Source organism: Channa argus, chromosome 1, assembly GCF_033026475.1.
Source record: "Channa argus isolate prfri chromosome 1, Channa argus male v1.0, whole genome shotgun sequence".
NCBI lineage: Eukaryota > Metazoa > Chordata > Actinopteri > Anabantiformes > Channidae > Channa > Channa argus.
This window is the reverse complement of record NC_090197.1, coordinates 12,484,100-12,508,820: the sequence shown is the minus strand read 5'-3', so window position 1 is coordinate 12,508,820 and position 24,721 is coordinate 12,484,100. Positions and strand designations below refer to the sequence as shown.

The 24,721-nt window shown below is 39.4% G+C and overlaps 1 protein-coding gene across 1 annotated transcript; it reads right to left on the bottom strand.

The window, feature by feature from the left end:
- Positions 1-4,862: 4,862 nt before the first annotated feature.
- Positions 4,863-23,652, bottom strand: chrna11 (cholinergic receptor, nicotinic, alpha 11). The gene is made up of 10 exons (XM_067498009.1): positions 23,234-23,652; positions 21,327-21,466; positions 21,091-21,135; positions 20,782-20,891; positions 20,613-20,692; positions 18,274-18,441; positions 17,986-18,180; positions 15,727-15,813; positions 10,508-10,617; positions 4,863-8,791 (listed from the first exon to the last, which is right to left on the bottom strand). Exons 1-10 carry the CDS (start codon positions 23,283-23,285, stop codon positions 8,057-8,059), a joined length of 1,722 nt encoding a protein of 573 aa, XP_067354110.1. The 5' UTR covers positions 23,286-23,652; the 3' UTR covers positions 4,863-8,056.
- Positions 23,653-24,721: the final 1,069 nt, after the last annotated feature.

Below are 24,721 nucleotides of genomic sequence, written 5' to 3'. Positions count from 1 at the left end.
AATACTCATCTTATTAGAGCTGTCTCACGTGGGCACTGTATGCTGACTGCAGGCTACAACCCTGACTTCACCACCTGTCCTTGCATTTTAAACTCTAACTTTTTAGATGTCATGTACATGTAGTGTAACTTGGGGTTAATTGGGCCAGAGCTGGGCTTTGGCTCCTGTCATCCACATCAATCATCACAGTGTCACATTGCAGCTTTCACGTTCTGTATCACGCTGACCAAACAAATGCAGAAAGTTACACACATTACGTATCTTACGTATCTTTTTTTCTTTCTGCACCGTAAACAGGTACATGAACATTTATGCAACAATTCAAGCTGTACACAGGATTAGTCAACCGCTGTCAAAACTGTGTCTACATTTGTATTTCCAGCAATAATCCAGTGTGTCAACTTAATTATTACAAGTAGTTTTTAGGTGTACCTCATAAATGCAGTAATATCTGCAGAAGTTACATGGAAGTAAGCAAGAACTTCTACTGGAGTAAGTAAGTAGTATTGTTGCCCCACACTCATGTCTCTAAACACAGAAAATGAATTACCAGTATTTGATGCAATTGATGCAGTGCTATCAGTTTATTTGATTGATATTAAACTTTTTATTATTGTTGATTGGCAAATATTATTTCCCTTACATGTATTTCATAGCTTATTACCATAAATATAAGAAAATTTTCAGTTTTCCTAGTGGTATGTGATCAATTTGTGGTCTGTTTCTGAACTTACAATGCAGCGGAATTTGTTCAGCATTCAAAATGTCATTTAGAAAATTCTACAACATCATCTTTTTCCAATAAGATTATTAAATATGTTGTTACTTAAGACAATCCACATCCGCAGATCATGACCTGCCACTGTTGCTAGAGGTTCCTTTTTTTTTTTCCAAACTGTTTCATCTGTAAAAAGCACAGCACCCATACTCAACCTAATTTGTCAAGGGCTCCCCAACCCTACAAATTAATCCGCTTTATGCAACTAAAACAACATTTCACTTTGGCTTTAATTCAGGGTGCATTAAGACCTGCTTTACACAACAGTGATTAAAATGCTGATGAACATCTCAATAAACATAACAAAACTTAATTGAACCTTTAAACCAAATTGTATTCGATTAGGCATCTCAGCAAATCTTTGCTCATTTTTCTGGAGGAAAGTAACTAATAAACTCAGTGCAGTGCGTGTTGTATTTGAGTAGAAATTGGAAGTTTTTTATTATACGCCCATGCCACTGCAATGAAAGCAATATTGTTGGTTTTACATAACTACATATACAATTTATAAATATATTTATTTTACATTATAAGAATTTAAATGCAAAATATCACTGTTAATCTTTTGTGATGCATTGTTACATATTAAATGTAGTAGAGAATATTTGCTCCACCTTATCCGGCAAATTTATCAATAATAATTTCTAAAATATAATTCAACATTATATAAAACTATAAGTCAGATCAATATGAGAAATAATAAAATAGTATGTTTTGTGGGCAATATTGTGTTGTGTGTTTCAGTATGTGGATGTAGCACTGTTGTAGACTTTTACTGCTTTTCAAGGAGCTTTTCAAGGAGGTTTCTTTAAAGACTAAAGCTATTGTCTGAGTAATTTCCCTGTAGCATTTTGATTTGTATGTATTGATACATTTTTCTTTAATTATTAATCACAAACACTAGTCCTTTTTGGAAACTTGTTTGTTTCTTAAACTTTCTTTGTCCGCTACCACTCACTTTCTCTGCAGGTTCCATGTGAAATCAGATTGGAAAGTGTTGGCAACACTCTGTTTAGAGTCTGTAGTCTGTGTGTGTATGTATATGTGTGCGTGTATATTATATATACACATAAATATTTATGTGTGTACAAAACGAGCCTTTATGCTCACTGTGCTCACTTGCACATCTAAAATGTTGAATATTTGTGTATATATGTGTGTGTGTGTGTGTGTGTGTGTGTGTGTGTATATATCCTCTCAAAGAATTTTTATTTTATTTTTTATTTTGTACATGCATTGGTCATCAATCAAGACCACTTCAACGTTTTCTAGATTTATTAGATGTGTGACACAGTGACCATTTTCTTTTTCTTTTTTGCATTGGAATTATTCATCTTACAGCCAAATTATCTTCTTTTTAAGCTCAACGTCGGCACATCGTTTCACCCGTGAATTAACAAATGAATCCTACTAGCTAGGAGGAGTATGCGAGTCATCTTATCGTACAGTAAGAGAAACTCTCCCTTGTTAACCAATTGTACTGGTTAGGTTGGAAAAATGTCCTCAGACTCTCAGACTGGCTGCTTAACCAGTGATCAAACATGGGGAAAACTGTGTCCATTTAACGTCTGTTTATGTTGAAGCTTCACTGAAAACCATGTGGGAGTCTCTCCAATGTGCCATTCTTACTTTTACACACAGGCAGCATGTGGTGTTCTTGTTCTGCTGGATTTATTCTTTGTCTATGTGTTTATCCACCAAGCCAAGCAAATTCCCTTTTCTTTCGGTTCCTTGTTTATTTAAAATCTCATTTAATATTACAAAATTTAAAAAAAAAGTCTAATTATATGCAGTATAAGTGAAAGGCGCTACAGTTTCAAATCAAAATTCCTGACACCCTTAATGCAGAAATTCAGGATTTTCACTGATGTTTTTCTCTTACTTTTTTAAACCCACTTGAGTTGCACTGAATTGCAACATTCTCTAGAGAGGCAGCACTGCAGATGGGTTTTAAGTTTGTGCCAAAAAATGCAGTTGCATATCAGAAGATTTAAATAGTTTCAGGCTTTATATTACTTAGAAACATTTCTTGAATAGTCTTTGCTGGAACACCGTGGAATAAAACCTCTTGTTTTTGTGACCATAGGCTACATGCAGTTTATGAAGCATTTTGCTTTAATTATTTATTGTTTTAGTTACAGGCTCCTGATATGATTTATTGTGGCTCGGTAATGGTGAGAAAAATAACAAGTGTCTAAAGTAATCATTGTCTGGGCAGGCAGTCTGCATTATGATTCTAACCTTGCTGCATTTCATCAGTCAGATCCATCAGAGGAAATAAAAGCACATACTGTTTAACTGCTCAGCTGACATGACACTTTTGCACTCCACTTGTTGACCTTGGCACTGTTTAATAAAAAGTAATAAAGAGATGAGTCTTGCTTCATCATTTGCAGTGCATTAAAAAACTTAATTCTTCCCCTCGGGTTGGAAACGGAGTAAAATTTTTATTAATATCATTTACGCCTTTGCCAGGGATTGTAGGTTTTTTAGGTCACTGAGTTGAAATTTGTTGAATAATAACTAGATATCTTGAATGTATCTTATTGCATTCTTTTTCCATGGGTCAAGTAAGATCTCATTACTCAGTCAACTTAGAGTCTAACAGTCCATTTCTGTAAAGAGCATCCAGCCCCTCTTGACTTATTGGTTAAGAGGCCTGTGCTCTTCACGTTGTGTCCACTTAACCTTGTGCCCGTGGCAGCCCGAGCAGGTTAAGCAGCGGTCTGTAAAATGAGTGAATGGGACTTGCCAGGATTAATAAAGAAAAAACAGCACATCTGTAGGTAGGCTCCCTGGGAGGAGGTGGCATCAATCACCATCCGAAGCATCCCTCTCGCTCTCTCTCTGCCTCTCGTCAGCCGTATCGACCAGCGCTTTGGGCCGTTGGTAATTAAAAAGCATTGATTGGCCTTAGCCGCAAGATGTTTGGATGCGATCATGCAGCACAGCACACTGGGACCATTAGAGAGAACAGGTGTGCATGCACAAGGGTGGGTGATTCCGAATATGTTTAAATATTTTACATGGGTAAATGTTCAATAAACATCGTGTATGTGTGTTTTTGTGTTGCATGTTTTGTTGATGTTGAATTTTCCCCCGTGTGTTGAGTCTTTTTTGAGGTGAACTTGTGGGCTTCTTTCTGGTTCATTTGTATGCCTTGCAGACGGCTAGCAGACTTTAGCTTTCATATTGCCGCCCCCATTTACACAGTCACGGAACTGTGCAAGGGCTAATGTGCATCCAGTGGGGCTTAGTTGAATAACTCATCGGGTAAAACATGTGAGGCCTGGGAGAAAGCTTTCGGCCGACGCTCTCTTATTAAACAAAGGAGAAGAAAACAACAGCTGATTGATTCTGTGCATACGCAAACCCTAAGGCTCATCTTCCCCATGGACACACACACACACAAACAGTTTTCACACACATTCTCTCTCTCTTCTTTTATTCCATCTGAGTGAACACAGTAAATCTAGATTGCTAGCGCTGCACATTTCAGAGAGACCTCAGAGAGAAAGAGAGTTAGGCCGTGTAACTGGGAGCCTTTGACTGGGCTGAATAAGGACCAGCTCACTACTGTAAATACGCCCCTGATGCTTTTACTCTGTCTGACACACAATCTGAGCGAGACAGTGAAGGCCACACACAAAAATATATTCTTTGCATCTGAGGGACAAAGTGCTGTTTATCTCTAGTTTATTTCTATATTTCTATAAATTATCTTTATTTCTATAGTACAAATTTTCCCTTATGGTGTGATATACTGCAGTGGCCTTTCATTTGATGTCTGTGACTGAGTTATGCTTGTCTGAGTGCCCATCTCCCCTGCCTCTGCCCCTCATAAATCTGATAAATTACCCAGAATGCCCCCTCTTTTCACCATTAACCCACCCCCCCATTTTTTCTCGTACCCCCCCTCCCCTCTACTTCCTGAACGAGTGATCAATTAAATCCCTGTCCAGCTCTCACTGCATGTCAGCACTTTCTCTCTTTCTCTTATCCCCTCACTCTGTCATTTCTTTCTTCTTTTTTGCGTGTGAGGGCAGCCGCTGTCAACACAAATAGATAGGAAGCAGACCAAAGGTGATACAAAATACAAGATAATCCTTTATTTGCAGGATGTGAAATGCCCTGTACAGATATGTGTTTAGGTGTGTGCTGGAAGGAGCAGGACATTTACTCCCTGCTACTGTCAGAGACTTGAATTTAGAGAGGAAGCGAGACGAGACACAAGATGAAAAGGCGTGTAGAGATTAGGATTTTCTCTGTCTCTACACTCAGTGTAGGAGTTCACAGTGTCAGAAACATTGGCATAGATACATTAGACAGACGGCGTAGGTCAGGAATGTAGGAAACATGTTTTGTTCTGTTGGATTTCTGGATAAATGAAAAATTCAGCTGTGATTATTTTATATTTTCCTTTGTCATCAAATCCAGGAAAATCGCTTAATAATTATTGTCTGTGTGGCTTTGCCAGTGATCTCCATTATTTTAAAAACAAAAAATATTTAAAACACATCAATGATCCACACTGTTGGACCAGTGAGCTAGTCCATCAAACAATGGGCGCAGTGGGTATTAGACTTATTCCAATATGTACTTTGCCGCTGGATATAAGCACCAAATAAGTATTAATCCGCAGCTGACTATAGTCCTGATTAAAGGCACCGTTTGCTGCTGTTTAGGTAACATTTGCTAAGAACTTCAGTGCCCAGCTGGCTGGAAATGACTTTATTTCTTCATTATGAACAAATGGCCACGGGGCTGGGCACCACAGAGATAACATTTTGCAAATGTTGTTATTTTCACGGAATTTGTTGACAATTAAAAACAGCCTTATGTATTCAAGGCCTTTTTGCTTCTACGGTCAGACAAACTGACTCCTTCGTGCCTCTGCTTACAGTTTGAGTGGATGGCTGAACGACAACTTTAAACGTATTTATTTTATTGGTTTATTTAGCAGGGACAGTGTACATAAATAAGCATTTCAGCAAATATACCAGAATTAGCCAAAAGGCTATTTTTCATCTGCAGTCCCTAGACAGATGTTAACATTGTATCCCTAAACCAAATAAATAAAAAAAATAAAATAAAAAAAATAATATTTCATTCACATGTGTGGGCCACTAACATAAAGGGGAACACACTTTATCCAGGTCTATACTAAAACATTTACCAATTATAATATTTTTTGACAAAGAACAATCATGTGGGTATTGAAGATTAGGCACATTTACGCTGTATTTATCAGGAGTGGCTGAGCACCACATAACAACAACAATTGACAGTATCTTGAAATCAGTAAAGCGCTGGGAAGATCAGCAATTACCTATGCTGACGTATCCAGTGAAAACCTAAGTTTAAGGCACACTTGAAGCTGAATTTCTGTTGCTGTGAGATATTTTCAGTGACTCATCCTTCTCTTTTTATCTCGGTCTTTGTGCGTAATCATTCCTTCATTCACTATTCCCTATATAACAGACTAGGTAGTGGAGTCTATAGCGAGATTTCATCCATTAAGATGAATCGTAACATTACATCATCAAGAGACACACAGACTCACACAATAATAATCATTTTCACACATGGAACATGTGATATGTTACATTGTGGGATTGTTTGCAAAAATGTTAAATGCCACAGAGGTGTATGTTTGAAAGGGATTTTTTTTAAGGGCTTCATAAAACTAATGAATTGTACTGTTGTGGACACAGTACAGTAATTTGATGGTTTGATATAATCCCCAGTAATTTAAAAATGCTTCCTGCAAAATTCAGCTTGTACTCTGATCTCAGCAGAACGCCGTCGTTATTAACAGGAGCAGCTACTTGAGACATCAACATTTAACATTTATTCAAAGTGCTCGCAGAGACACAAGAAAACCATTTATGGTTCAAGTAGAAGAAAAAGTTCAGTTGCCTCAGAGCCAAACTAATCAGCGATAGCCATCAGTGATTCAAACCACTTTATTATGTGGAGTCAATTCACGAAAATACAGTTCTAGTAAAATCTCATCTCTCATTTTTGATAGATGTTAAGTCACTCATGAAGTTGTAAACTCTGGAGGGATCGGACACAAAGTGGATTGAATGTTGCTTAGGACTTTAAATGATCTATACTTATTTGTGCCTGTCAAGTTCTGATCTCCCATTTCAGTTATTAAAACCCGAATATGAAATCCAATTAGGTCCATTGGCCTATTAGGACCTGTCAGACACACTTAGGCGAGAGTTTTGTTATTGGTTCAGACCTCCACTGTGGTGCAGCTATTGGCGTCTGTGTTGCTTCTGACCGTTTAATTCAGTTTCTCGGTCATGATAAGGACTGCACGCCGCGCCCGCTGCTGAGGAGCTTTTGATCTCAGCTGATTGTTGCAGATTGGCAATCGTCTCAAAGAGATAAGGTCTTGGAAATTTAAAGTGGCTGGAGAGCAGAGAGGGGACTTCATCTTTTAAAAGTTTATTAGTCTTAAAGATTATCCGAGGTCTTTCAATTTGATGGTCATTAGATGGATGTGATTGAATAATAGATGAGATCCTCTTCAGTTCCTCTCCGCTGCAGCATTCTTGATATTCGGTCCACTTTTGAATCTCCGAGCATGAAGCCGGTTACTCTGCCCCACTCTGCCAGTGTCACGGGGGATGAAGTCTCATTCCTTCACACCCGCTCTTTGTTGTCTGTCCTTGTAAAAGTCTCTTTCTCTTCTCTCCGCTCTCTCCTCCTCACATCAGTTTTAATGATCCAGTCTTTTTTCAACATGTGGGAGTGAACAGCTGTCTTTTCTCCTTGAGAAAATAAAACAGCCAAATGTCTGTCTTATTTATCTGTCCCTATCTATCTGCCAATCTCTTTCCCCATCACTCTCATCCTCGTTTTAGGAGCTTTCTTACTTGAGCTTGCTTTGAACTGATATCTATTTTTTCATTTTGCCTTTAGGACAATTTTTTTCCTGATTGTTAGGGAAAGTCTTTGAATTAACCACAATCCATTACATCCTGGTCAAGAATTTAAAAAAGCACCTTGCCCGCCCTAATCTAATTTTAACTTCACTCTGCATCCCCTTCGTCATCTGTTTTCTTGTCATATCTCCGTTACAAAACAGAATGTATTGCAAGGAAAACCATTTGTGTTTTTTCCACTTTCCTGTTCTTCGCAATCACAAAGCCTACTTTTTGCTGGAAATTGTGTTTCCTTGAATCAAGGCCCTCGCCATCCTTCATCCTATATTTAATTCTCCTCATCTGTTCCTTTACACTTTTCTTTTTTTACTCTTTGCTTTCAAACAAAGTCCTTTGAAATAGCTTCCACAAAGTTGGGAGCAGACATAAGAATGGAGATGGTGCATATGATGTTGAAAACACTGAACGCCACTAGACAAAGACGGTCAATTACAGCGCCCGCAAATTTCCACTGGTCGGCCATGCTCTCAGCCTCGTCCTGCTCTCGGAATCGGTCTGCCATGTACCGAACCTCCTCTAGGATAGCCTGTAGCTGGGGGTCTCCTATTCCTGCCGTTGAGCACCCTAGCCCTCCAGGTCCACTTCCAAAGCCCCCGCCACTGGAGACAGTGCTCGGACAGCCTACAGTGTCCATATTAGGGGTAGGAGGTGGTGGGGAGCTGCAGAACTGAGATGGCAGGTGCGGAGGCGGACTTCCTGCTACTCGTGGAGGTCCCACTGAGATGTTATTCCTCTGGACAGACTCAGAGAGCACTGAAGGGTCCTCCATGCTCTGGAAGCCCATGTAAAGAAGGTTTCCATTATTGTTTGTGCTGGACTGGGCATGGAGATGAGGGTGCCCTGCATGAAGGGGTCCTGTTTGGAGAGGCCCCAGGTTCTGTGGGTGCAGTGGATGAAGAGTGGGGTCCGGAGGGTTGGGAATGCTCCCGCTCTGGGAGCCTGAGGAGCAGCGGCGCAGGTGTGGGGCACACGGAGGCCGCTCTGGGTCATCATTCTCCCCTGGTCTCTTCATACGCAGGAACCATGCTACCCACTGCAGCAAGACAAGCTGCACCTGTAGAAAGGAAGCAAGAGAAATATGAAAAGAGAGTGGAGGAGATGGTGCAACAGAGTAAGAGAAACGTAAAAGCACATGAAATGGAAAAGGAAATTGTAAGGAAGCTGTAAAGCCACCAGGCAGTGAAAACCAAACTTTGACCTTCATGTAACAGCAGTTAGGATGCGCTAATAGCCTCATTTGTTGTGTATTGACGTCTGTGCTATTTCTAACCTCACCATTTGTTTCAAAATGTAGCTGCACTTGGATAAGAAGTGTGAGATCCACACCAGGGATACTCAGTTAAGGCGCCTGAGGCAAAAAAGATTTTTTGCTTTAACTGGATTCCCAGTAGAGGTGATACTTACAAAGGCAGCTTTAGATACAGGCTGTGGCTGTATTGAGATTGCCTGTCAGATTACTGTTTCATGACTGTAATGAGCCAACAATAATTTTTACGTAAACTGCAGCATTAAGATAAAAAGATTAGGTGCTCGCAAATTTACAGAAGAAATTTAAACCTCTTTTAGCCTATTTTATGTTCTCCTCTGCCCTCTTTGTCTTTCTTTATCTTCAGTGTCTCCTCTCTTCTACCTCTCCTCTTCTGTCCCTCTTCTTGTTTTTCCCCTCCTCTTTTTTCTCACCTTCTCTTGGGTTTCTCTCCTTCTTTGTCTACTTATCCTTTCTCTCCACTCCTTTCTTGGATACAAACTACATGTCCCATGAAAGGGTATACTGGCCAAACAGCATCCAGATGGGTGTCTGGTAATAAGCCAATGTACACATGACTGCTATGCTCCACATAGTGTGTATTTATTAGGCAGGTAACAACGTTGTTGCTGCTGTTGATGTTGTTTTTGTCTCGGGCTGCAATTATGAACTGTGCTGGTTCGATGCCCTCATCTGAACCACATCAATTAGCTTGTTAATTGGCCGTGTCACTGTCGGAAAAGGCCATCATCAACAAAACGTCCTTGCAATGTGTCAATATATACACCATCTGCACTTTCATGCAACCCAGCTGCATAGAGTATATCAATGAATGCAGGCCTGTCCATTTTCTCTGCAGTCTAAAGATAAATGACTTATAAATAACATCTTAAAATGTCCAAACTAGTTCCATCCTATATCATATTTCTGGACTGGTATAAAAGAAATATGAAGAAAATTTTTGATTTTGCCAAGAACAGGCCCTTACACTCTGCATCCCTTAACAAACATATTTCATATTTCATAAATTTTAATTCCAATATTTCACATTTCAAATGTGTGATATATTCACAATCGAACAAAAGTTTTGTAAAAAGAATTTAGGCATCTTTTTTTTTAGCATTAAACAGAAGGCAAGAAAAATAGGAAGAGAGAATGAGTCAAACTGAATCCTCCCACATATCCACAGTGCTTTGAAATACACTCCAGTTGAAGTCTGTAGCGAAGCATTTGATGAACACGCTCAGGCAGACTGACACTGTTGGATGAGTCACAGCTGAGGAAGTCGGTAGAATAAAAAGAGAAAGGAAACTGGCAGTGGAGCACAGGTAGCACTAACAGATGGGTGAAATGTTATTGAAAGTGGTAGAGCTGACGAGTGACATTAACGCTGACAGAGAGAAGTAATAAAAAGGAATATATCGTATGTGAAATAGGGAGAGCAGCCATTTACAAGATTTAACAAGCTGGAAAGCATGATGTGTGTAAGTGATAATGCACTTATGATGAATAGAGTCAGCTCACCCATTTCGGCATGTTTCCTCCATTTGGATCGTGATGATGATACTGCAGAACCACCACTGTGGCGATGACTGACATCCCAACGATTATCATTATACTGGCAAAGTACTGACCTGAGAATAAAATTGTCATATTTCATTTTTAGGTCATTTTTCATACAGTGTAATTTCCCATGTCTAATGGCTACAGTGACTTTCAAGGCTCCTATTAATTAATCTCAAATCTAGAATCTGATAGAAAAGGTTCAAAATAATCACTAAAACACTTTTTCATGGGTTATTCATGGTTTTTGTAACTGGTGAATTTGAAAAAAATCTTTTTTTAAGAGCTTCAAGGTCATAAATGGAATAAGCTCCTTTGACTACAGTTAAGTGAAAAAGTTTGCAGGCCCTGACGTTTTTTTCATCAATATATTATTTAATGGACAAAGAAATGGTCAATGAGTGTATAAAATGAAGTTATAAAGTAAAACAATTAAACTTATATCGGTGCAAAATTTCACATCCCCCCTGAGTAACTTTAATATGTAAAATCCGATTTCTGAACTTAAAAAAAGTTTAAACACTTAATGCTTGATGAGGGGCACTAGGTGTGTTAAATTGGGCAGGACAAATTGGACATAGAATATTTCAGAGTTTAGGGAGGCCAGTACTAACTGTGAAGAGGGTTAGGGTTATCCTAACCATTCTGTGGACGACCAGTCTGGAAGAACTGGAAGACTGAGAAAAACTAACTGAAATAGGAAACTTGGACAAGAGCTGCATAAAAATCCAAAACAAACAGCCAGGGACCTGACGAAGGGGAACTGGAATAAAAGTTACACCTACAGTATTCTAAGGAGCGTGTAAACGGACCACAGCATTATATGGTCCACAGGGTCAGTGGTCCGATCCCCAGTCCCGGCTATATGTCGAAGTGGCCATGGGCAAGACACTGAACCCCCAACAGCCCTTTTCCAATCCCCATCCCTGTGCACTGCCAAGCCCGGTAAAAATTGGGGAGGGTTGCCTCAGGATGGGTGTAGGCCGAAAGGACAAAAAACAAATAAAGAGAAATATAGAGAGGAACAGCACCTACACCTACATCACTAAAAACCTGTAGTTAGATTTAAAGAAGGCTCTACATGGCTGACAACTAAGCAATCTGGTTAACGTGGAAAATGACACCTAAAGGGATACAAACACTGCTCAGAGGGTAGACAAAGAGGTTGGAGGAAGGACGTACAAAGTGTTAGAGAATATTTCTAACTTATGCACTGATATGATTTTCATCTTTTCACTATAACTCTCTTTCTATACAATTCTTGGCCATTTTCATTACTTCTAATGATGAACCTCATAATACAATGGATAAAAGAAAAATTACCTTTAATCGCCAGAGCTCAACCAGAGTCAACCAACCTTGACTACTATCATTCTACTACAACCCCAATTCAAAAAAGTTGGGACGATGTGAAAAACGTAATTGGAAACAGAATGCAAAGATTTGCAAATCTCATAAATGGATATTTTATTTACAATACAACATAAACAACATATCAGATGTTGAAACTGAGATTTACCATTTCATAGAAAATATTAGCTCGATTTGAATTTGATGGCAGCCAAACACTGTACAGAATGTATCTATAATGAGTAAAACATAATGATTTGACACGGTAATTTCTTATTTGTCATTTTTTCTGGTAAAGTTTGTTTATTAAGGAGCATGTGAAGCTTGCTTCTGATGATGAAGGACCATTTGTACGAGCTAAATGTGCATTACATATTTTGTTGATGAAACCGAAAATCTTCCTTTTTATTTTTTTTGCCATTTCAAAGTATGAGAAGGCAAAGGAATGTTTTCTCTTATTCTTCTCTTAATATTAAACGTCATGGGTTAGAGATCTTCATGCCAGCTTAGGACAATATTACTGTCTGCCTCCCTGTCTGTCTTTGCAAAACAGATTAAGACTGCATCAGAGTAGTTATTCTTTAAGTTACAATGTGCAACAATTTGTAATCAAATGATATCAGTACACTCCACTTTGTGCCAAAAAGCTTCCCTTCTCCCAGCTCCACTGTGTTTTGCCCTGTCTATCTGATGTTCATTGCTGTAAAGTTACAATAAAATTGCTAAAAAAGATGCCAGTAAAGAAAATATAGTCTTTCTCGGATTGGTTAGAAAATTGAACCTTTGAATTTCTCTGTGCTGCTGCCACTGCTGTTTAATGATCCTGGATCACAGAAGTCTTTGATATCACCTCTCACTATTAAGAAAAGGTTTTGAAACCTTTCTCCACTAAAAGTATCAGAAAACAGTTATATACGGTAGCCGTTATAAAAAAATATATATATGCTACAAGTACCACCTTCAAGTTTTTTAATGATCAGAATTTGTGTCTTTATAAAAGATGGCTTTGCATCCGTCTGTGGCTGCAGTTTTAGCGCACTAAATTTTAGGGTGAACAGATGGCTAAAATAAATTCTTTTGCTATATCTTTGGCATTAAGTAGCTTTACCACCTTGCAACAGTTGGTGTATTGAGAAAATTGAAGAAAACAGGAGATAAAAGGAGCTGTATCCTTTATTTTTCCTTTCTGTACATCTCAGTAATGACGCTGTCTCAATGTTTTCCCTTTGTAAAAAAAACATCTTACAAAAATTTAAACTAAATTGAGAAGTAAGATTGTCTCAGACCAGCGGAAGAGCGGTAAAATGTTTATGTGACTAGTGTGAAACCAAACCATCTTAAAAGATGAGATTGATGGTTTTGTAGACTTTTTTACAGACATTTATGATCCCCAATGTCTAAGAACTTTTTAAGACTTATTGACTCTTAATTTTCTTCAGCACATTGCACCCAAGAGCATGGACATACACTTGACCTTGTTTTGTGAAGCAGTGTTTTCTGATCATATGCCTGAATTATTTGACATTCCGCTGTCCTGTAACACCTTTAAGCCTTTACTGCCACTCAGTTCTCGGCTTTTTTTTCCCATCCAACCATTGTCACTCCTGAGCCTGTGTGTTCTGATACAGACGAGTTCATCTCCAAGGTTTCATTCCACCTGCCAAAAAGCACTAGATGTTGTGGCTCCATTAAAATCCAGGCAGCCTTAAGTTAAAGCTGAGCCCTGACAACTTGCGATGTCAGACATGATGCCGAAAAGCTGAACAAAAGTGGAAGAAGGACAAGCTGCAGGACTGCTGTCGTCGTTATCAGGCTATTGTAAAAGAGGCAAAAAGCGAACACCTGTCCAATAATGTCCTGTCAAACTGTCACAAGTGTTCTGTTTAACACTATAGATGTTGTTCCTTATAACCTGAGGACTTGTGTGGAACCTTCCCTGGAAGCCTGCTGAAAACTCTTTTTTTGTAAACAGGGTGATTATTGTTAGGAATCTCATATTACCACCTGCTTCTGGCCCATCAGTTTCTCTGTTGTGCTTATAACTTTTCACCAGTTTGAGCCTGTGACTGTCTTTTTTATAATAGACATTTGAATCCCTAAGGTTCCCCCACTGATGCTGTTCCACCTCGATTTCTTTAAAGAAGTTACCACTACTCTGGAGCCTACTGTTCTTGCTGTTATTAACAGCAGCCTTGCCTAGGATGTCTTCCCATGAAACTAAACATGCTACGGTGCTGTCAGGTTTGGTATTCGGGTGGAGACAAGTGCAAAACAACGAATAAGGGGAAGGAAAGACTAGGGAAGACTAACAGAAATTCACTCCAGTGAGGAGGACACAAACTGGTACAATACTGAAGGCTAGAAGCAAGTCAAGAAAAAGAATCTAATGCAGGCATAGACACAGAAACTAAGGGACTAAACAAGGGCGAGAGCAAAGAATCTGAATAGGAAATTAACAGGAACCAGAATGGTGAAGCTAAGACTATGGATAAAAGAAGGATGTCATCAAAAACCCTCAGCAGTGCCGACTCAGTGCTGTGAAGAGATTTAAAGTCAGGCTGGAAAACCTGAAGAGTGCTGTTTTTCTCTACAAACTCTTTCAATTGGACACATACATTTTTATCCAGAATTTTCAAGAAAAAGAGAAGTTTGGAAATGGGGCTAAAACAGGGGGATCCAGGCCCGGCTTTTTGACACTCGCTGCACCTGCCATGATCCTGAACCTGGACTTCATTTGCTCATCTTTACTTCCTGTGTCTGACTTTTCTTCCCCATTTCCTGTTCCCATTGTGCATTCCAGCAACATCACACACCACATTTAGTTCTTATTGTTTTCCCCTGTGCCACCCCGTCTATTTAAACCCCCAGCAAAAGCCACTCTCTGCCAGATATTTGTTGTTTCGCCCTGCTGCATAGCAAGTACCTGATTCTATATCAAGGACTCAGTTACCTGATTGTTTAGTATGACTTTTGGTTTGCTGTTCATTTTGTCTTGTCATCATTTTCTGTGTGCTCATTTTTGTTTATGGGTAATCTCCCCTGAGCTTAGGGCTCAGGGAGTGATAGGGCTTTTGACCCAGGATGAGTGGTCGATTGTACTATTTTATTACTTTAATTGTTTTATACTTTTATTTATATATATTTTTTGGCATTCCCTCCCCAGCTGTGCATTGCTGGTCCAAGCTTGGTAGAAATTGGGGAGGGTTGCGCCAGGAAGGGCATGTGGCGTAAAAACTGTGCCAAATCAACATGCGGACAATGATCCGTTGTGGCGACCCTGAGATCACTGGATAGGCCGAAAGGACGAATTTTAAAAGAAAAAAAATTTCTTTTTTTTTTTTTGGGCATTGTTATTATATGTATGTTTTTGGTTTTATTTTTAAAGTGCTTTATAAATAAAATTGGCTCGTCTTGGCATGTTATTGCTATCCAGCTAATGACGCTAACAGGTTAAACTACAATATTTTACCCAGAACAAATTAGCTTGTTAGTGTTATTGTGAGCATGCTGTCATAACATCAGCATTTAGCACCAAACACCACTATGTCTAAGTATCCTCACAGAGCCACTGGCATGGCTGCAAACTCTGAGTTTTATTGAAATAAAAATAAATCTGACATGACTTCACTTTAATTCACTAGAGACTCAACCAGAAGCGAGTTCCTGCTCTACACTCTTATTAATAGACTAATGAAAACCAAACACTGGATCTATCTCTAATGAATTATTTGACATCTTAATTGTCATTTTTAATGAATGTCAGCCAAGTTAAGCATCTTGTTTATTAAGGAGCATGTGGACGGCTTGAAAGAATAGACTCTGTTACCTACCTATTAGTGGGACGGAGTCAGATGTGGCTGGCATGATCTCTGCGACCAGCAACATGAAGACAGTGAGAGACAGCAAGACAGTGATACCTGTAGATGGATATAGTCATGTGCAAAAGTTAGGAACATCTTATTTTAAAATGTCAAAAATTAAAACAAAGGATTTGTTTAATCAACATATTTAATGCACAATAAGCTAGTACAAATGTTTATCGGAAATTAATTCAATAGTAAATTCAATAGTATTCTTTATTTAGATTAAATTAAAATATGTACTTATTGTATCAAGGAGGATATAAACATTTTAAAATTTGGTCCATTGACCATTTTTGTTACTTCTGATGATGAAATAAAATTTGTACTATAGTTTATTTTGAACTGTTATTATGTTTAGTATAGGGTTAAGTTTTCATCTGTATACACTGAAACTGCAATGTAGGTTGATGCAAATTTAACCTTGAACCAATAACAATGTAGATTCAGCTGGTATAAATGTTCTTTCAGCATCATTAGTAACAAAAATTGTCAATGAGTTTGTATAAGAAAGTTATAGTAAAATAAAATAATTTTTTTTTATTTCTGCTGTTTTAAAATAAAGGGGGCACTGACTTTTGCACCTGACTGTGAACAGAGACATTTAGTCGTTTAGCCTGTACTCATGAGTCATGGTGCTTTCTTGTAAGAAAGTGCATCAGTGTGTTTGGTATTTTGATAAACGATCACAGTGTAAATCACATTTGATTTATGTAAATGACCCGCTGAGGCTTATACAGTGAATTACTTTTTGTCATTCTGTACGCCTACGGCAAAAAGCACTTCCGCACAGCAAACAGCAATTTTTTTTACTTGTCCAAACGATGCCTGCGTGCCTGTTAACACACACTTCATGCGTTCAGGTGCTGAAACTCATTTACATCTTCACTTACTCACCCCCACATTATCTATCTCACTTCTACTACAGGCAGTTTAAGGAGTGCCTTCTTGGCATAACTGTCCCCATTCAGAAGCATTACAGAGGGGTAAAATATGAATGCCCGTTAAAAATATTAAGAAAATTAAAAACATTTCTGTTATGTTGCTTTTTTTTTTTTTCTCAGAAATGACCTGTGTCTTTTAAAAAGCATGCGGCTCTGACTGTGGAGGTCCAGCCACTTGGTCCCAATGTCTCCTCCATCAAGCAGAGTGACAGAGTATTTTCCTGGAATGCAGTGTGTAAGCTCTCTCCCTCTAATCAATTCAATAGCCCTAATTACATCAATAGGTTAATTGGCCGTGTGTGTAAGTCTTGGCATTTTTGTCTTGAGAAAATGCTGCATAATGCATCCGGTATTGAAGTTAAAGATGTGCTTTGACACTGTTTTTGCTGCCTCTCTATGAGTTCCTTTGGCCTCCTGTTGGCTGAGGGATCGAATGATTATTCTCATTATCTATTATCATTATGCCTCTTATCCACTAACTTACTTCTCACTTAGTCAAATTTTTATGGCCTATTATTTATCAGAAAATGGAGAAAAATCTGAGAATTGCAGAAAATTGCGATTACAATTTGACAGAGCACAAAAATTGCTTTGTTTGTGTAAACCAACAGTTGAAAAGGACATCATTTTGTTTCTTCCCATGAGAAAAGCCAGGGACCAAGAATGTTTGGCCTTTTTTTTTTTTTTTTTTGCTTTTAAAATGTTTAATCAATAATTTTTTTCTGGTCATTCATTCAACTTATTGACCTCATCATTCAGCTTAGAAAACCTAGATTCTTTGTTTTCCTGATGTGTCAAACACCTTACTAGCACTACTACCACCTTCTCTCCCTCAGTCTATTTTAGTGCGCTTTGGTTGTCTCCCACCTTTTCCTCTTCATCATTCCTCCCCCTCTTTTTTTGTGCTGTCTTCGCTCCTCTTTTTCGAATTCTTCTCCTGCCTGTGTTCCCTTTTCGCTACCTTCCCACACCCATCTGCCTTTGTTCCTGCTCTTCGCATTTCTTATCTTTCTATTTCATCCTGTAATCCCCCTCCTCTTTCAGCTCCACACCTTCTCCCATTGCCTCTTTAGTGCTTCCCCATAGACTTAATTTTATTTTGTTTTTCATCTAGGAGGTGTTGCTTGTTGTTAACAGTCATACATTCACTGTGGAGCTAAGATGACGTGTTTATAGACATTTCATAGGGAAGTTGGTGGTTGAAGCGAGACAGTGTGGTTGCCATTTGAACCTAGATTTTACTGTGTTTCCTGCATCTTCTGAAGGAGGTTTTTGATCCACTCACCAAGTGAGATCTTCTCCCCAGAGTCGGCTGGAAGCACAAAGATGAGCAGGGTCATAGAAGAAAGCAGCACACAAGGGATGAGCAAGTTCAGGGCGTAGTAAAGTGTTCGCCGCCGTATTGTCACAACAAATGTAACGTCTGGATAGGGCTCCTTACAACAGTCATAGAAGAGCTCATTTCTACTGCCTGGAACCCCTGGAAGAGTGTGGTAAAAGAAAAAATTAGTCTTTTTCTCATGGTAGAATGTTTATTGATGAGGACGCAATGCAAAGGTTTCACTGTACTCACCCAAAAGGTCCCACTCTCCATTGGGCATGTAGCCTGAAATATCAGCTTCAGCCATTTGGAGGTCGAGCAGCCAGCCATCGTACGTCCAGGAGCCAAACTTCAGCTCACATTTCTGGATATCGAAAGGAAACCAGCGAACATCCACATTGCATGTGCTCATAAAGATTCCTGAGAAGACAAAAGGACAAAGTGCAGAGTTAAAGCTCCACAGTCAACTGACCAAATAACATTAACCCCAGCAGTTTCCTGTACACAAGTGACAAGGGAAAGCTGTATCAAAGGACCCCTTGTGCAGAAAGCCTGTCCTGAATGTCAACTTGCTGTCAGAAAAATCAATTCATTTCATATCTAACAACTCTAAAGAATCCTTTCTAATCTGAAACATGCTGCATTTTTATATTGAAATGGTGAAGAGGATGCTGTGCCACAATACATTGCAATAGGATTTTTATTAAGAGTTTGGTGTTATGACATTGAGTTTGGAGGCTAGAGAAACAAAAGATTAGAAATATCCTCCCAGAAAAATATCTATATGAAAAAAAACTTGGCAGCAGTATTGTCACTCACAGGTTTCATATATTCTCTGCTGCAAACAAATGCTGTTTGTGCATGACACTGAAAAATAAGATTGTGCACAGTGCCCTAATCAGATTACCTCTTTTATTATGCAAAATAAATGCACTCACTGGCATATGCATAAGCACACGCAAGCACAAAATCATGAAGACACACTTGCACACTAGTATCCACCCCCAAACAAAGACTCACAATGATCCTTGCAGAGGTTGCTGGCAAACCTCAGCCTTTAAAGTAATTACTGAAATAAATGAATCAAGCTGGTTGAGACATTCAAATGCACACAGAACTAAAATGCCAGTGAGGCTCTCAAAGACACTCATTATGATGTTGCCGACATGCAAATCAGCCTTCGGGCTGGAATGAAAGCCGAGGTTGGTGCACAGTAAGAAGGTTGAATGCTGGTTTCAAGGTTGATCACAAAACTGACACCAAGCAAAGAAACAGTTGAAAATTTTCATTCTCTTTAAAATTCACATCAACTTCTTGCCTTTGCCTCATTGGAACGATGTCTTTATAATCACTGCCATTATTCGCTCCTGCGGCACTAACCTGTAAATTGCACTGATTACTTAAAAGTAATCCTGTCTGCATTTACAGTTCACTGCTCTGTGCACCTTCACACACAGTTTAGGTTTGAAACCTGCCTCTCACAGATATCTAGTATCCTTGAAGCGACACTCTCAAACAAGATACCTGGATTTTTTTTTCTGCATCTTGGAACATTCTCTCTGTCATAGCACACACAGCTCCCGAAATAAACCTCCATCATTCTAAAAAAAAAAAAATGCTTCCCAAGAAGGCATAACAAGGCCCACAGACAAGATTACCTTGTTGCAAATGTCACATAAAACGGATATGAGCTAAACCCTATTACACCTTATCTCCTGTTACACCATTAAGCCCAACAGAACACCTTTGCCTCTGCAGCTACCAGACATTCTGCAAATGATGCTATGCAGCAGACATTTGGGATCCTCCGCCTTTGAATTATTCACTTTGTGTCAATCTCCTGCTCCATGCCTGCCACCTAACCTAAACCTGTTGCCTTTTATTTACTGACTACAACTAGCCCGAAAAAATCTCAGGCACGGCAACCAGGCTTGTCCGAGGGAGTTTAAAAAGCTGGATTGTGAGTCATTCTTTTTTTGTTTTAATACCTTTTTTTTTTTCATTTATCTCTGCTGCTCTCCTTCTCATCATGTGTTGTTGTAACTATTTTGTCCTTTTTTTTTTTTTTTTACCAAAACCAGAACACTATCTTCTTTCCACATCATAGCTTTAAAAAGCTGTATATACTTTCAGCAGCAGCCTATTAATAAACATGGCTGCTGAAAAGAATTCATAGACTGGCTTTCTGAGCTCACGCTCGCTGACTTTTACATCAGAAGACCATTTCAACTCCACTGCCATAACACCAGGGATTACGTCTCACCCTGCTGTAATCTGGTGTTTAAAGAAATCACTGGGAAAATACAAGTAAAGACCTGTGGAAACTCAAGGGACTCATTGCTTTCACATGCTTGCACGGGTGTTGCGTTTGGGTTAAGAATGTAAGCGGAGGAAGAAAGCATCTTCTATTTATAGGTGTTATTCACAGCACTGGGAAATTATTACGAGTATGCTGTTTTATATTAATAAAATATTAATGTGAGCTGTAGAAATGCTGTAGAATGAGATGCCCCTGTTGCACCGCAGGGAGATGAAGGCAGAACGAGGCGAACAATAGTGAGAGCATGAATGGAAACACAGGAGAGATTCACCTGGAGGCAGATACACGGCATAGCCACTGGAGTTCACCAGAACATTGGTCTTAAAGGTGGAGTCGAAGTCATCATCTGCACTGAGGAAGGACAGGAGAGGAAGTGACACGACTTGTTGAAGTATAATACGTGTGTGTTAGGGCGTTTAGCTTGTTTATGTGTGTTCTACCTGTTATAGAGCAGAATGTCTGGTGTCCAGATCTGATCTGTGGTAAAGCGAAGGTTTTTTACCCCAGGATGTTCACTCTGGTTCCACTGGAGATAGTGGTCGAACCAATTCTTAAACACAAAGTATCTGTTATATCCCACGATCCTCTCTAACATTCGCTTACATTTCATAAAGATCATAGTTATATAATTTAAGCATTATCTTATTTTTGTATTTTTAGTGCCATAACCTTAACTGACATGTAAACTAGTTCACATAAAACAAATTCATTATCACTTCAAACATTTAAAATCTCTCAAAGGTTCTTACCATTCGTAGCCACATGTTAGACGTTAACACCTGGTTCTTCTCATCCTGAGAAATATTAAAACATTTACTGTTTCTTTATCGCTGTACAAATCAGTCAGAAGGTCGAATGCCACTTTGCATTCACATTTAAAATAAAATCCCATTTTGCTTATACATGCATCAAAAATCCTAATAAGTCTGTATTTTAGAAACATATTTCATCACATCCCTTAATAAGATTATCTGTAGACACCTACCACATCCATGATCTGTATCAAACTGAGAGTAAAGGTGACAACGAGAGGGTGGGAGTCATTTGCCACTGGCCGCTCCATCCGGTTGTAATCCTTCAGGAGGTTCTTCAGCAGGCTCCTCTGGTGAGGACCCTGCAACGACACTAAGGAGACAGAAAAATAGTTAGACCCAACAAAGTCTTCACCTGCGAAACCCTTTAAAGTCGTTATTGGCAGATTAAGTCTGTGTTTCCTGTAAAGTGAATAAAGATGACAGCAATCTCCAAGGAAAAATTCTAATAAAACCTCAAAAATCCTATGAGACTTTAGGATTAGAGTACATTCAGACAGGGATGGAGGCAGGAGATAGAAATAAAAATATGTTGCTGATTGAATAAGAAGATTTAGCCACTAGGAACTTCCATAGCTATAAATACACCTATAAGAACAAGACAAAAAAGAAACGTAGCGAGGAAAGAGGGAGAAGCGGAAGATTTCCTGATGAAATTAGCAGAAATAAAAGCTGATCTTTTATCACCATTAGTCACACTTATCTTGACTTTTATGGTTTAAGCTTTGCAAATGAAACATGGAGGATGGATCCGGCTCCTAATATTTAACATCAATGCTAAAAATACAGAAGGAAATGTGGCTGAGAAAAGTAATCAGAGGCAGAGTGTAGAGAAATAGAATCTAATTAGAAATATAATGTATAATCGGCACTAATAAATGTAGTCTATTATTAGGTTAGTGAGAAAAGCTGAGGTTAAACACAAAATGTTGCATTTAGACACTTAGTGACTTTCCAGAAGAATGAATGGACTTAAAGTAGATTAAAGTGGACGGCCAGAGTGTAAATGTGAGCCAAGTGGTTTAACTGTCAGTTGTTTTCTGCACGATAACATTGCTCATTTTTTGTAAGAATTTTACTTTAGAATTTTTGTTGAGATCCCAGGACTCAGTTCATCATTTATCTCATGCAGAATTGAAATCCTAATTAAAGCTTACATGATTTCTCGCTTTCAAAATTTCACTTGGGTGTTATAAAGTCTTAAAAAGTGCTGGGGAAAGCAAACACAGACTATACAGAACAATACAGAGAAATTAAACGTTTTAAGGGAAATTGGTGTGTTGAGAACTTGATGCCGGCCGTGGCAGAATGCCATGCCATCACTGTGAGGTCATTTCGTTGGAAACACGTTGGATATTTTTTGTCTTTATGATTCAGTTTTCAGAAATACAGGCTGAAACGTTTGCTTTCACTTGTTTTTTCACCACTGGTACATCTGCCTGTGGGCAAAGCCGCTCTCCTCTCAGCTCTGCCACCCACTGTCAAACTTTACATTCAGCTATGACTTCTGACGCTCGAAGCGCCGTCATTTCAGCTGCAGCAACACGTCCACAACACGCCAGGAAGGCACGGTGGAAGAGCCTGTCTTTATGTGCAATTCAACTGACCTGTGTCCTGCTTTCTGCAGGTAAAGCTCTCCTGATGTAGACACGGGTTTGGACATAAAGAATAAGCAAAGAGAAATGTGCTGAGAATCAGATTCTTATATCTACTGTTTCTGTAATCGCCCTTCCTGCACAGACTATGTGTCATTCTGCCGGGAAAAATATCTGATGCATATAAACATCCAACCTCTAGGTCAACTCAGCATGTGTAACCAGAAAAATAATAATACATTATATGAAAGCTGTAAACAAGCACGCAAACAGGTGAAATTCAGGTGAATTTATCTCTTTTGCCATCGTAGAGTCTTTCGTTCCTACTTTAAAATCTCATTCCAGCGTATACTTCACAGATCAATTGTCAAACACCAAGAACAGTTCCTGAATTCCTATACAATCGCACTTTGAGAGAAAAGTGCCACTGCTGCAATCCGATTCCTGAAACAGGGAAAAGCAGAGGCAGAGGCAGGCAGACTCACCGTGAATCAAAGCAGAGAATCCAAAGAGGAGCAGAGCCACCGAATGCCACATCCTGATGGTGGGAAGCAGGAGAAAAGAGGAGGCAGAAGAGGAGAAGCTCCGGATGCTGCTGGAGGAGGAGAAGGAGGATGAGGAGGAGGGGAGGGAGGAGAGGGAGGACACACTCAGGAAACTGCTGAAAATCCCCCAGTCTGATTCCAGTCAGCATCAGAGGGAAGGTGTGTGAGCATGTGCTGGAAGAGAAGGGGAGCGCCGGAGGAGGAGGAGGAGGAGATGGTGGCTTTGAGCGGTCTCTCTCTTTCTCTCTCTCTCTCTCTCTCTCTCTCTCTCTCTCTCTCATTCCCTCTCCTTCTGTCTCTCTGGTAGGTGGGACTAAAATGGAGAGCACAAGAGAGAAATGTCAGTGATGGGGGTGAAAGGTTTGAAAATAGAGCAGGAGGTGGGGGAAAGACAGATTTTAATTCATCTATCATCAACAGTTGACCTTGTTAATCGCAAGAGAAACAGATGATGTACAAGATCATTAAAGGATCTTTAGGTTAATTGAAGGATTGATTGAAAATGAGTGTGGGCACAGTAACATACAGAAAAGAAAAAACAGTTGAAGCCATTTTTGTCTCATTGTGTTCTGTGCACAAATTAGGCATTTTATTAAAAAAAACTGTAGTTGTGTCTGCGTTGAGAAGTCTCCCTAACAAAGTGAATTGATTTGGGTTTAAGAGCTTACTGATTAAAAACCTTCATACCTTTGGCCTGTCTGTCATCTGCTTTACATTTCCCTATTGTCTGTGTCATGGCTGGTTAACATTTGTAGCAAGACATTTGTCAAAATAAATTGCAGCATGGTTTACATGACAACACACTATCCTGGCTATGGTCACGCACTGCTGGACTGGAAAGTGTGTGTCTGTGAGTGTGTGTGTGAGCTTCTCCCACTCAGCAGGGAGTGAGCTTTGAATCAGCTGGGCAGATGGACTCCAGTTTAATTGAGAAAGTGCTGGTCTCTGCAGGAGGGCAACAGGAATGTGCATAGTTAAACTCTATTTCTCATTTGTTTCCATGAAATGCTGATGCAAGGACAGAGGCAGCGAGAAAGACTGAGAGGGAGGAGGAGGAGGAGGGGGGAGCAAGAGAGGAGGAAGAAAGAGTTGGGCTGTATAATAGATTACCCTATTACTTCTGCTGCCCTTCGGAATTACCCCTCTCCTAGGCAGCCTGTCACACATCCAGAGCTCTCCCGAGCTACAGATTCATGCTCAGCTGCACACAGAGGATGGAGAGTGGCCCTTGGAGGCGAAAAGAAGGATGGCTAAGTCACCGGTTAAAGCAGAGAAAACTGCACTAAGCATGGAGTGAGGACACACGATGTGCCTCAGTAATGTATCATCTGAGTATCAGCATCCTGTTGCTGCTGCAGCTTCACTCCTGCAATATTAATGCTTAAGTGTGTGCAAAATTGACTTTGCTATTATCTCTTGAGAAAAAAA